General features: G+C 37.4%; 1 protein-coding gene and 1 pseudogene across 4 annotated transcripts in view; one reads left to right on the top strand and one right to left on the bottom strand.

The window, feature by feature from the left end:
• Positions 1–2,645: 2,645 nt before the first annotated feature.
• RALB (RAS like proto-oncogene B) overlaps positions 2,646–14,521 on the bottom strand; it is a 45,515-nt gene continuing 33,639 nt past the window's right edge. For all 4 annotated transcript variants that reach the window (XM_011366107.2, XM_023534118.1, XM_011366106.2 and 1 more), the window contains 3 exons: positions 10,961–11,169; positions 7,281–7,458; positions 2,646–4,420 (listed from right to left, as the gene is read on the bottom strand). In XM_011366107.2, coding sequence (XP_011364409.1) covers positions 4,301–4,420; positions 7,281–7,458; positions 10,961–11,169 — 507 coding nt within the window. In that variant the 3' untranslated portion in view covers positions 2,646–4,300. The remainder of the gene's footprint in view (positions 4,421–7,280; positions 7,459–10,960; positions 11,170–14,521) is intronic.
• On the top strand, positions 8,932–9,049 carry LOC111743750 (annotated as a pseudogene).

Genomic DNA, 14,521 nt, shown 5'->3' with positions numbered 1-14,521 from the left:
AACAGAGGAAGGCTGAGGGCAGCTAGTACAGTAAATCTGGGTGGTATTCTGTAGCTACAAGACATTTAGGGTGAAGAAATGATCAGATAATCAAAATAACACCAGTTTCAACAGCAACAATAGATGCTTGAAGACAATGAAGCAAAGCCTCCCAAGAGCTAAGGGAAAATTATATTGAACCCAGAATTCTATTCCAAGCCAAACTAGCAATTAAAGGCAGAAATAATAATACTGCCATACATTCTAAGAGACTCTGAAAGTTTACCTACCACTAGTGCACCCTTCCTGAAAACGTTCTCCAGCAAAATGAGGGTTAAAAAAACAAAAAAGTAAGATGTGAGACTCAAGAAATGGAATAACCTGACTCTTCAATAAAAACAAAAGCAGTACAGGAGCTGTGCAGAAGACCTAGAAAACATTCAGTCCAAATTAGATCAGGCGATTGATGAGCTCTAAGTAGGATGTCTTCAGAAGAATGGAAGCAGATCCCAAGCAACAGAAAGAAAAAGAAAATGGCATCAGGGAAAAGAACACGTAACTATTCACTCGACAAGAAAAATGCAATCATATTGGGAAAAATGCGAAAAGTGAGGGACGCTGCATAGAAAATAGTCTAAAGAGGAAGCCAGCTAAAACGTGGTGTGACTCTGTAGAAGAGCCCACTTGATGAGACACGAGGAAGAGATGCTCTCCTTTGTGTGGTGACGCCATAACTGTGGCGTGAAGAGGTGCACTAACCACGAGGCGCTTGACTCAGTGACAAAGTCATACTGACATACATCATGACAATCAAAGTTTCAAGTTGTTGATGGTATTCGACTTTCAGAATTAATCTCTAGATAAAGTAGGAAGGCTTGAATTACAGTCACAGAATTCATGTCATCTGCCTTGGTAATGTAGAAGTACAAGGTGTAACAGAGAAGGAAGAGTTGACAAAAGGTGGGAGGTGAGATCAAGAGACAATGGGCAGGAGTGTGATGTTCTCACCTTTCAGAGTGCGGAGCCAGAAGGTACTGTCAAGAGTCGATCAAATAATAAACAGAAGTTCAAATATATAGTTTTAAAGGTGTGACAATCACAAAGAGAAGAATTAAAAAGAGATACTACTGTCAAAAATGGGGATGGCAGGGAGGGGAATGAGTGAGCTAAATCTTCATCTACTACAGCAAGTCATTACTGGGAACGTCTGAGGTCGAAAGTCAAGAAATAACAGCATAAAGGTAGTATTAGAAATACAGGAGTATCTAATGAATGGTCTGAGAATAGAAATGGTTAAACACGACTTTTGAGGAATAGGGCCGAGGTAGGGAAAAGCAAGACTAAAGAGCTTCCATTACAAGACTACTGACAGTTAGGAATTTTAAAACATGTGCAGCTACAATTTTTATTAAATAATTTAATAAAATTTTAAAATAAAAACATCAAGGTCAAGGTTGACTACTATAACATTAACTGTATATATTAGTATCTGTCCGCCGTTAATGCGTATCCACTGCTAAGCTTCTACAGTATTTTATTATAATGTCACATCTAGACCAGCAGAGGTGAATTTTATATTTCAATTGTCATTTACATTTATATATACTTCACCTAATCTAAAATATATATTTTTTTCCACATTTTTATGTCATTGAACTCAGGATGGATTCACTTAATTAAGAGGAGTTTTTTTTAGTGGTATATAAATTATGATGTCACCTTATAATCAATGGTGTCTTAGATCTGATGAAATAGGATACTTGTAGAAAATAACATACTTAGTTATTTTTCCCCTAACTCACTTTGTGAAATGAGAGACTGTGACATCTCCTTCTACTACTCTGCTCGCCTCACACATTACACTCCAGCCACAGTTGGTCTTCAGGATCTTTTCCTGAACCTTAGGGAGGGCCTTGGACCAGCTGTTCCCTGGCCCAGATGCCCTGCCCCGTCCCCAACCGGCTCCTCCAGGCCATGAAGTCCCAGCTTAAATGTCACTCGCTTGAAAGAGCTTGCTGACCACCCACTGAAAGTGGCCCTCCTGCCCAAAAACATCTCCTATCGTATTACCCAGTTTTATTTTCAGCAAAGGACTTCCCCCGATGTTTTCATTTATTGGTCTTTCTTCATGAAAGCATTAGCTCCAAGAGAATAAAGATCTTGCCTACCTTATTTGACACCGTACCCCAGCACCTAGAATGGAGCCTGACACCAAGTAGGTGCTCACCTATTTCTAGGACGAGTACTTCAGAAAAATAACGCTAGGCTATGGACACAACAGCTCATCACTTAACAAATAATTATGTTTCAAATTTATAAATAACATTGCTTCCTTATTCCTCTATGGAAAAGAATCTCATGTATAAATTTTTCTATTAGGAAAATCCATTTCTGATTGCTGTTCAGTTAAATATGACTTTAGGCATATACTAATAATATATACTGAGAATAATTTCCACAGCATGAAACAATTCATACCATCTTTAATTTATTTGTACATATTCCAAACCTACCTACTCTTGACCAGAACTGACATCAAACAGGTGGCAAACTACGATAAAAAGAACTCAGTCATTTCAAAAATTCAAGAGTGTGCTTACCTTCAACTTTTTCAATTTTAAGAAGGGTTGTCATCTCCATCTCCCAAAGGAAAGATGAAGTTCAAATTACTGTTTATACTTATAATTTTATTTCCCACCGCCCAATTCAAAGAATTGAAATAGTTTGTCTATTGCCAAACATCAAACAAGAACAATAATGAATAACTTACTGTTAATTTCTTTAATACTTGCATTTTACATACATGACAGAAGGATAAAATAAAAAGGCTGAAATCCTGAAAAAGTTTATTTGTTTGCTTTTTTTTATTCAAAAGCCCATGATTCTTTGGGAGGTGACACAAGGTTGTTTTCCAGTCAGATCATAATTTCTACAATTTCTATAGTGACCATAAATCCGAAAGGTTCCTGCTCTCTCCATCCCAATTCACTTTTGGCACCAATATGTAAAATGTCACTTCTGAAAAATGGGGAAAAAATGTGAATACTGGGTTTTATCACAGTACTCTTTTCCTGATGGATAATTTTCTGATTGCTGAATTTAGAATACTGATTGATTCAAGAAAGATTAACAATATCTCATCAATAAAAACCTTTTCCTAACTAACTATATGGCTGTCTTAGAAAAAAAAAAAATATCAGAAATAGTAGCCAGTTCTCAGAGATAAAGGGACGATGGCTTGTCCTTCCCCAGTTCTTCTAATTTTAAATTTAGAGTTACTCAGCAATTCTATGAGAGGTAGCAGGACATGTGGCATAGGGGCTGGCTTCATGATTTTAGAATGCAATTGTAAATCATCATATCCTCCAGGAGAACTCATGTTACACTCAAAGAAAGAAAAGAAGCGGCTACTCTCCATTTCCGCGCAGACAGAAGCTGATCAGGAGCACAGAATGTGCTGCTTCCTGGTTAAGGAAAGATGGGCCTAACCACAGGACTGGCAATTAGGAGAGGATTGAGCCAAAGAATTAAAAAATCTGATTAGAAAAATGTGTCATTTATAAAGTATACTACTCTTGAATCTTCACTTAGTCTATTACGAAGAAGCTCCCACGCAAAAATCAGGTTGCTACAGAAGGAAAATAACCAACACACAGACTATCATTGGCCAATATTTAAATACAAAGAATGCAACTTTCATTTTTCATATGTGAGAAGGATTTATACACTTGGTGTTGACCTGTTTGGCCCAATTCAAAATTTTTTTTCAGCTATGCTTCAGATCCACTGGATATTGCCAAGAAACCTATCCCCAAAAATCTTCTGAATTTGTCAGTGTCATTAGAGTTTAATAGATTTTTGTGAGTGCTACCATTAAGCTCAGAAGGGTTGGGGGAACCTTACTGCACCCCTTCTCCCAAAACCTAATAAAGTAAGACATGTGTATTTCAAAACAAAAGATGCTAATGTTATGAAACTGGAGTGGGGGGAGATGCTGTAACAGTCCTCTTTCATTTTAATGAACACTGGACTACCTCCTACCTCTAGCACTATATACGCTTTTAAACTTCTAGAAGGGAGAAAGGGAAGAATGAAGGAGAAGTGAACTCCGAAACCTCCTGACAAAGTCGCCGGCCCACTGCGAGGTCAAGGGAATACTTCTTCTGCCAGCCACTAATTCACAAATATTTTTCCCCATTTAAAGAAGTCTGCATGAATGAGGTTAGGAGAGCAGGGAACACACCAAGAAGTAGACCAGAGTCTTCTCGTAGTGACCCCACCCCATGTCCTTAGCTGCGATCGACTTCATTCATCTTGACAGTCACAGTAAGCAACACCTCTCTTTAAAACTTTTCTTGTTCTTGCTGCTTTTCTTGCCATTTTTGTCCTTGTTTTCTGACATCTTCTTTGCTCTGATTTCTCTCATTAGATCAAAGAATACCTGGGGCGAGGAGGAAGGGAGGAAAAGAAGGGGGAGGAAAAAGCCATTTAATGATTTAATGAAGCAGTCAGACTAAGCATAAAGACAAACTTATTCTTACGAACCACATGCCATCAAAAACAAAAGGTCTAGAATAAATAAGAATTAACATTAAAAACATATTCTAATTCTACCAAATAAACATCTCTGCTCAGATCATACAACTAGTCAACCTAAGGACCAGTCAGTTACTACTAGTCATACCGTTACTACCATTCAACAGCTTACTTCAAATAAAATCTCTTCTACTGGTAAGTGTGACGAAGGATAAAGCAGCACAAAACAGAGCTGCAAGGTTGCGATATTTACAAATATTGAGAATAACAAATAGTAATCAGACTTTCTAGCATTTCCAACCACCAGAAAAGGAAAAAATGTTATCAGTACCTGTACCTTATTTAATCCTTATAATGACCCTATCAAGGTAGGAACATCGTTATGCATGACAGCGTTCCTAGCATAATTCCACAAGAGCAGACTTAGGAACACAGTTGGAGGGGAGAGAAAGAGGGGAGGATGAACCATAACAAATGAGGCTCCTGCACTATGAAACTGGTGCCATGCGGGGAGAGACAAGTACTGGCACGCTTCCCCTGCCCATGTATATTCCTACCCTAATTCTCAGGAACACCCCCGCCTCCATTCTTTGCGATATCAGCTAGAGGGAACTTTATCAAGAACTGACGAGACTTGTCCTTTGAATGCCAGTGTTACTGAGATAGGGATTATCATTTGTCACAATAATTTGGGTTTTGCCCTCTGCTACCAGCAATCGTGCCAAAGTACTGACTATACCCGAGCAGACAAAATATGCTTCCTACAAAGAAACATTTGAGATTTCTCCTAGAGAATGACGAAGATTTGAGTGTAGGCTTTTATCTTTGGACTTTCACACAAAACCACAAGCTCCTTTTATTTTCATAGACATACCTTCTTAGTAGAAAGCAAAATCGAGCTTTCTGAGTGTGGGACTTCACAAGTACTTACCACCAGCTCAGAGCACAGAAAAGAACACCCGGCAACCTGGATCAGGCTAACCTACGCACCTCTTTTCTCCAGCCTCTCAGAAAAGCACCCCACCCATAACAACAACAGTGAAAAGATTCAAATGTTACAGGTTTTTCTTTTTGTTCTAACAGCAAAAGGCAGGAGGAGGAGGGGCACGCAATGCATCCAACTTAAAATGATGACAGAGTTGTTCACAGGCTGATCTTATCAACAACCTCCTTTCAAGTAAATTGTTTACAAGTGAATACAATGCTGCCAGTCATAAGTTTCTGCTGGTTCCTGTTTGGCAGGTCAAGCTGGTCCAGTGGAGGAAGGGAAGACGACAAGCTGCTGTGCAACAGCCCCCCTCCCCACCACCCACCCTTCCCACCAAAAAAACACACGTCGACAGTTCCATGGCGAGAAAGCCTTCATGATTCTTTTTAAATGAAGTATATGTCTGGAATTCCTGTGTGTTTTCTATAGCTAGGAAACGATTTGATAGAGATTTGGAATGGCATAATAATCAACATTAAGAGTTGAGATAACAGTAAAAAGAAAAAGTGTCTGACAGGTGAACATACTTCACGTTGCAGACTATAACCAAACAAACTTATGCTGTAGGTGCTGCCAACGTGCTTCTAGAGGTAACCCCATCAACATAACATTCCATATACCAATGTGCCTCTCTACCTTTCAAGCTAAAGTAAAACTTGGCTACAAATCTCTCCTTCTTCAGGTAAGCAGTAAAGGAGAATTTTTTCTCCATAAGAAAAAGAAACATAGGAAGCGATTTGGGGGATTCAGATACTGATGCTACAGAGCAGACAAATCACTGCTTAGCTGCCAAAGTGAAACGTGTTTAGATTTTACAAGAGCATGAATCATAAGTAAGCGCTGATGAACAAGGGGAAGGCACAGGGAGAGCCTCGTCTTTTAAGTTGTCTATTTTAGTTGTGTGATAACCACTTTGAACCTAATTTAAAAAAAAAAGGCCTAACAAATTGCAATCACTGGAGATAGATTTTCAAACTGTCAGTGTTCATCACCATCAAGGTCATCTTTTCATTAGCTTCAGAGATTTGAATGAGAAAGTACACTGGGGTTTGGTAAGGGAGAGAAAAGAAATCCCTACAGAGTTGATTCCTGAGGGCAAATACAATTGACAGATTCCGTTATAAAGACAGAACACCTTGGCTCTGCCTGTGGATGGTAAGGTGAAAAGAATAAATCTAACTAATAACTCAGTGAGAGAAAAATCAAGACACATGTTGTTTCTTTGGGGACCTCCCAAGAAGCAGCCGGCACAACGAGCCCCTCGCCTGCAGAACAAAAGGCTATGGAGAGAGCATAGGGATGCTACAGTATGTCCTCGCTTGACACCATGGATATGTTCTGCGACTCAGTACACCAAAGAAACAAATGTTACCATAGGCTAATTGAAATAAACAAGAGTTAAGTTCCCATGTCATCCTAGCAATGTTATAACAGGAGACACTGAACAAAATGACTTATCTGAGGATTCGCTGTACTTAGTGTCCACCCTTCCAGCACAGGCTTCGCAACCCAATAGCCTCATCTCATCCTACATCCACGGGCTGTGCCAGCACCAATAAGCATGCTCCAAAAAGGTCGTGACAGAGTGAAAAACTCTGGGTTATTTACAGTAAGGGTCAAACCCTCCCAGAACCTCTCATCATAATGACGTGGACATCTGGAAAAATCAGTCCTCCTCTAGTTTCCATAAATGATTCCCTTAAAAACAAACAGATGTGACGCTTAGGTCCTGCCGTTTCTCAAGTGTGTTTCCAAGAAACACAAAGAGCACGCCCACCTTGTCCACGTTGGCCCGGGTCTTGGCCGATGTCTCCACATACTGCACGCCCCACTCCTCCGCTTTACTCCGGGCCTGGTCCACCGGCACCTGCCTCCGCTCCTCCAGGTCCGATTTGTTTCCCACCACCAGCAATGGAATCTTATCTTCTTCAGCTTTAACACGGAGGATCTGTTCCCTAAGGTGTTACATCAAAAATAAAGCCATTTTTAAAAAAAGGCTTTCCAAAGGCAGAAGAAGAAATTGCTACACTTCGGGCTTATCCCAAGGATGCAGTCCCTAGATCCTGTCACAAACTAGATAAGGTTTTCAAAGTCTGGTTCTCCAAATGACCGATGTGCTCGTTACAAATGCAGATTTCTGGGCCCCACAGTAGTGCTACAGAAATAAATGTCTGGGAGGGCGTCCAGGATTCTGCATTTCGACAGGGTCCCTAATTTTTGCTTAGGCAAAAAAAGAAAAGAAAAAGAAAAAAACTTGGGGACCTCTAGGATCAAAACAAGCTGAAGTATCTTCATACATAAAATGCTTAATAACGCCCCTGAAAAAAATGGTATGATCTCTTTGTGAGAATAAAAGCTGTGAAATCTAGTGTTTTTTCATATGGAGGTTAGCAGTCTATTAGTAGATCATGAAATCAATTTAGTAGGTCGCAACCAGTAATTTTTTTCCCTCACTGAAATAGAATAGAAAAGAAACATCAGAGGGAACCTCTAGGAGGAAAGGTAAGTAGGGTTTTGTGAAACTTCTGTTTCGATTATATTTACATATGTATAGGCTCCTGCCTCCTCCTACCCCAGTTTCCATTTAGACACAGTAATTGTTATAAGCCACAGAATGCGGACAGTTATGTCAGGCAGTAATTGCATTTCAGGTACATTATTTTTCTACTACAAAGTGAAAATGAAATATTGCAAGACCTATGGAAAAATACTTCAAAAGCATCTTCTCTAAAAGAAGTTACCCACAGCATGTTAAATTTTACCTCTGGTAAAAATGATCAGCTATATAAGTTATTAATCAAAACCAAATATTAAAAATAATCAAATACTCTACTTGCACTATTTTGATCAGATAGGGATATTTCTACTTCTACATTCCAATACATTCCAAAAAGAGACCCCCCCATCCCTTCAAAAATGTATTTTGTGGAGATTTGCACTGATTTTTATATGACATAGGATAACTTTTCGTAACAATAAAAATCTTTAAAAATTTTTCCATACAGTCAATTAAAGTACCAGAAATCAAATATTTTAAGAAAAATGAAAAAGACACAAGTAGATGCTTGAAAATTACCTCTAAGCAGCTTTGCTGTCCCCTACATTTCAACAGGGGTCAAAGAGCATGCTCCCTTTAGAAGTTATGTGATTCATCAATATAAACTATAGACAATAATTGATAGCTTTCTGGCTCATTAGTCTTGCAGAGGCACGTAAAATAATCTCATTCATAAACATACTGATCCAAAAATGAGAGTACCAAGTTCTGTCTCTTGTAACAAAACAATTTCTCTAGTTTGTAGACTATATCCAGGAAAAGTATCAAGATAGAGTGTATATTGGACGTGGTTTCATAGTGTAGAGGATAGCATGTCTGCTTTACACACAGAAGGTTCTGGGTTCGTGCCCCAGTGGAGCCACGGTCCATGGTCTACAGCCATGCCACCCTAAATAAAAGCCTGATGTCTGATCTTGGAAACTAAGCAGGGTCGGGCCTGGTTAGTACTTGGATGGGAGACCACCTAGGAAGACTAGGTGCTGTAGGCATAAATAATAATAATAAATAATTTTTTAAAAAAAACTAAAAAAAAAAGTGTATTAACATTTTGCTTAATGTCAGGATCTTTACATTTGGGAGATAAACACAGAAATGCTGTTTTAAAAATGCTACCAGACGTAAAGTGACTGAGCTTAACCACAAAAACTCAGAAAATCCACCTCCATTCTTCTGATTCCAATGACATGCGAAACCTGGGCAGCTCTGAGATTTTTATTTAAATGTCAGAGTTCAAGTCAGAAAAACACACTTCCCTTCCTTTTTCTTTTAGGTAGTCGTCTATCCTTTTTCTTCAAAGGATCTCTCTTCTCTCATAACAACCAAAACCCTTCTCCCAAGATGAGATGAGACCCTGCTCCAACTCTGTGGGAATGCATGAACATGATCTGTGTGCGTGTGTGGTGATCCGGGAAGACGGGCCAAGGGTGGTACCACTGATTCTCAGAAGATGACTCTTCTACTGCCCAGCATTTCCTTTCTCGGTGAGTCAAAAGGCAGCAGAAAATCAAAAGGCACAGGACAAGGAAGAAAATTAGTAGTGTGTGCATCTGTCCTGTTTTATTTCAAGGAGGCATAAAAACAGAATTATGCAGCTGCAAACGATTATGAATCCATAGGCTATATCCACATATAGAAACCTCTAGGTATGTCAGAGAAGTCTAAAATTATGAGGACTTCTCATAAGGAGCCCTAGTGATTTGACTGATCGCCATGGCACATGGCACACACCCTATAGTTCCAGAGAACTGAGTTACTCAACCTTCGAAGTCTTGCAACTATAAAAGCCTAACAACTGAGGCACGGTCTATTACTTTCCACTCGCTCTACTGGTTTACCATGAGGCCTGCCTCCCTGGCCCATTGATGCTTCCTTCCAAATCTTAGGAGGATATTTAGCTTCCTCATTTTCTTCTTCAATTGACCACCTTAATTTCTGACAAACTTGCTAAAGAATGAAAAAAATTACTGTGTTTTTTCTCCCCTTTTTAAGTTCCTGTTAGACTCTAGATCTGGTTCTTAAAATAAAAAGTCATCTGGACAGATCTGTTCCTGTTAGAATTCCCATAAGAATTACACCTAACAGCTCACTATTTCCTTATAACAAAATAAACTTAAGGTATCTTTACCCCATTTTCAAATGAATTATAGCAGTGAATATTGCACTCAGTATGGAAGGACCATGTGACCAGGCTGTGAGAAGGTCTGGGGATACAACACAATGAAGGGTGGCCACAGCTCCTGCCCTTATGGAATTTACAGTCTAGAGCACCATTTCATTTCATCAACTAACGAGTACATCTTCAGATAGAAAAAAAACAATAACAACAGAATCTCTACTACTCGGTAAACTTGCCCAGGGTCACAAAACTGTTAAGTGGCAGGGCAGGGATTCAAACCCAGGTCTGTATGATTTCAAAGTTGGGTTCTTTCCATCTTATGGTAGCAGCAAACAGTCACTCTGACTCACATCTTTCACTCTGCTGACGATATAGATCAAAACAAATCAAACTTGTTACTTTTCAAGCAAAATTATAAAAAAGGTAGATAGTTGACTCTTATCAATCACTGTCTCTCAGGATTTATATCGTTTATGTCGTTTTAAAACAAAACAACAGGTTCTGACTATGTGGAATGGCTTTGTTCCCTTTAGGAACAATAGAATCTTAAGATAATTTATATTCGGAAATTATTGTAAAACAGGGAAGTCCAAAGAGATTATAACAAATGATGGACTCTAATGTGCCAAGATTCAAAAAGCCCCAGAAAATTCTTTGAACAGATCCTTCCTAATTCCAAGCTCAACCATCTATGACTGTGCTCAGCCCCAAAATTCATTCTAAGCCTAAGACATATGAAAGGAAGGCAAAAGCTTCCTGGAGGCTGGAGGCTATTCAAACACACCTGAATTCGGCAGTTGCAGTAAATGATTCATGTTCTGTGATTGAGAACACGAGGAGAAAACCTTCCCCACTACGAAAGTAGTTGTCGCGAATGGCTGCGTAGTCCTCTTGCCCAGCAGTGTCCAGAATATCTATCTGGACTTCTTCCCCATCGAGAACTACTTTCTTTCTGTAGCTGTCAGCTTTGGTAGGTTCATAGTCTTCCACAAACTGCGGAAATAAACGACATTACCAGTAATTAACAAAGTTTTAAGGGAAATAATATCTGCCAAAAAATAATTATTGGTGTACAAGTACGTTGCCTACTTTGCCAAATGAGTATTACTGAGTGCCTTTAATTACCATGCTATATGTAAGGCACTATAAAATAAAAATAACTCCTTATATAACACTTCTTTATTGCTCTCAGTTCTACCATTTTTTATTTTCTTTTTAAACAAGAGCAGACATTCCCATTTTACAGATGAGAAAACCAAGCATAAAGCAGAACATTAGGCAATATTGTTGTTAGCAAAAAATTATAAAGCAAACGCTAGCAAGGGTGAGAAACAGGAGGTCTTATTTATAATCAACAGAATTCTAAAATTCATCTAAAAAGCAATTTCGTAAGAGGTACCAAGAGGCTTAAATAACTATACAACATGATAAACTCCAAATGCATCAAAGATTAAATGTGAAAACTAAAACCCTCAAATACTAGAAGAAAACATGGGTGAAATCCCTTTATTACCTTGAAGTGGGGAAGGCCTTTTTAACTATGACTCAAAATCCAGAAGCCATGTAAGAAAAAATTGATAAATTAGACTACATAAAAAAATTTTTTAAAACACACTACAGTGTGTTTGGCACAACACACTACAAACAAAGACAAATGACGAACAAGAAAAAGTATCTGAAGCCATATTACAAAGAGCTATACAGTCTCTAGAAACAGGAAGGGAAAAAAGATCAACAATCCAATGGGGAAACGTGACAATGGACATAAACAATTCACAAAAAAATAAATACATATGATGTTAAATATATGAAAGATGTTCATCCTCACTAATAAAGAAAACACAAATTGTAACTACATTGAGATACTGTTGTTCACCTACCAGAATGGCAAAAATCCCAAGTGTGACAACATACTCTGGGGAAAAGGCACTCTTGTACGCTGCTAGTGGTAGTAGAGCACAGTACAGTCTTTATGGAGATAAATACGGCAACATCTAACAGAACTAGAGAAGCACTTATCCTCTGTCCCAGCCACCCTGCTTCTAGAATCTAATCTACAGAAACACCTGCACAAGAACATACAAGGTTATTCACTGTGGCACTGTGTGTAACAGCAAAAGATTAAAACCGCCCAAATGCTCAGTGGCAGGAATCCACATAATGGAATACTATGAGACTAGAAAAAATGAGGAAGAAAACTATGTGCTGGTATGTAAAGACATCCAGAATATAACGGTCTATCTTTTACACAAAGAAAGTAGGAAGAATAAAATATATAAAATATATATATATATTATTGTGTATATAGATATATATCTTAATGTGTATGTATATATGTGCCAAAAAGATACCTTGAAAGAACAAACAAAACAAAACAAATTTAAAAGCCATTAAACAGAAAAACTGAAGCAAAACGAACCCAAATGAATATTAAATGGGGAATGTAGCAACACAGAGAATTAATTCAAGAGTCTTTGGAATAGAACGTTTTGATAGAATGCATCCCACTAAAAGAGGCTAAAGACAAAAAAAAAAAAAAAAAAAATCAAAGAAATAGTAAACTTACCTCAGTGTTTATATTATTTAGTAACAATGATAATATTTCATAACTATTTCTTTATATTGTATTATACATCAAATAAGTAATTATCTTGATGCTGAAAGTCAAGATATTCAGAAAAAAAGTAAATTAATGACAGCAATGTACTATTAAAATTGAATTGGTGCTGGTATAAGTGGATATCCACGTTTGGGCCCCTATTTCACATCATATACAAAAATTAACTCAAAATAGAACAAAGACCTAATGTAAGAGCTAAACCTATAAACTCTGAAAAAAAACACAGGTTTAAATCTTTATGACCTTGGATTTAGCAATGCACCCTTAGATATGACACCAAAACATAAGCAACAACAACAACAAAAATAGATAAATTGGACTTCATCAAAATTTAAAACTTCCATGCTTCAAAGGACACCATCAAGAAAGTAAAAAGATAATCCAAAGAATGGAAGAAAATATTTGTAAATCATATATCTAAAAAGAGACTTGTAACCCAAATATATAAAGAACTCTTAAAACTCAACAATGACAAGACAAATAACCCAATCAAAAACTAAACAAAAGATCTGAATAGACATTTCTCCAAAGAAGATATACGAATGGCCGATAAGCACATGGAAAGATGCTCAACATCATACATTGCTAGTGGGATTGTAAAATGGTGCAGCCTCCATGGAAAACAGTTTTGTAGTTCCCAAAAGTTATACATAGAATTACAATACGACCCAGCAAATTTCATGCCTAGATATACGCCAAAGAGAATTTAAGACATATGTGCACATTCAAAACTTGTACACAAATGTTCGTAACATTATTATAATAGCCGAAAAGCAGAAACAATACAAATGTCCATCAATTGATGAATGGAAAAACAAAACATGGTATATCCAGAGAATGGACTATTATTCAGTCACAAAAAGGAACAAAGTATTGATTCCTATTACAATATAGATGAACCTTGACAAATTATGGTAAGAAGAAGCCAGACACAAAAGGTCATATATTACATGAGTCTATTGATATGAAATGTCCAGAACAGACAAATCTATGGAACTGTACGGTAGATTAGTAGTTGCCAGGACTGTGGCAGGGGAGGGGGGATGGTGAGTGACTGCTCATGGGTATGGAGTTTCTTTCTGGGTAATGAAAATGTTCAGGAATTAGATAGTGGTGATCATTGTATAACTCTGTGACTATACTAAAAACACTGAGTTGTATACTTTAAAAGGGTAAAATTTATAGCATATAAATTATATTCCTTTTTTAAAAGGAATGAAATACTGCTACAACACGGATGAACTTAAAAAACATTATGTTAAGTGAAAGAAGCCAGATATAAAGGTAACATATTGTATGATTCCATTTATCTAAAATGTCTAGAATAGGCAAATCCATAAAAACAGAAAGTGGTTGTCAAGAACCAGGAATGGGGGGGGGGGCAATAATAATAAATGACTACTAATAAGTAGGGTTTTGGGCAGAAGGAGTGATGAAATGTTTTAAATTTATATGATGGTGATCCTTGCATATCTGTGTGAATATACTAAAAATCATTGAATTGTATACTCTAAAAAGGTGAATTTCATGTTGTGTGAATTATATCTTTATAAAATTGTAATTTAATTTTTTTAAAATTTCAAAATTGAATTGAAAATACCAATTTGAACTTACGGGCCCTTTGAAGAACTCCCTTAAAAAGAGACTTATATTACCAATTAAGAGATACGAGTTTAAATGACTTTAAACCTAAAAATAAAAATACCAAAAGATTTTTCGTATTAG

Source organism: Pteropus vampyrus, unplaced genomic scaffold, assembly GCF_000151845.1.
Source record: "Pteropus vampyrus isolate Shadow unplaced genomic scaffold, Pvam_2.0 Scaffold120, whole genome shotgun sequence".
Taxonomy (NCBI): Eukaryota; Metazoa; Chordata; class Mammalia; order Chiroptera; family Pteropodidae; genus Pteropus; species Pteropus vampyrus.
This window is presented reverse-complemented; position numbering and strand designations above follow the sequence as displayed.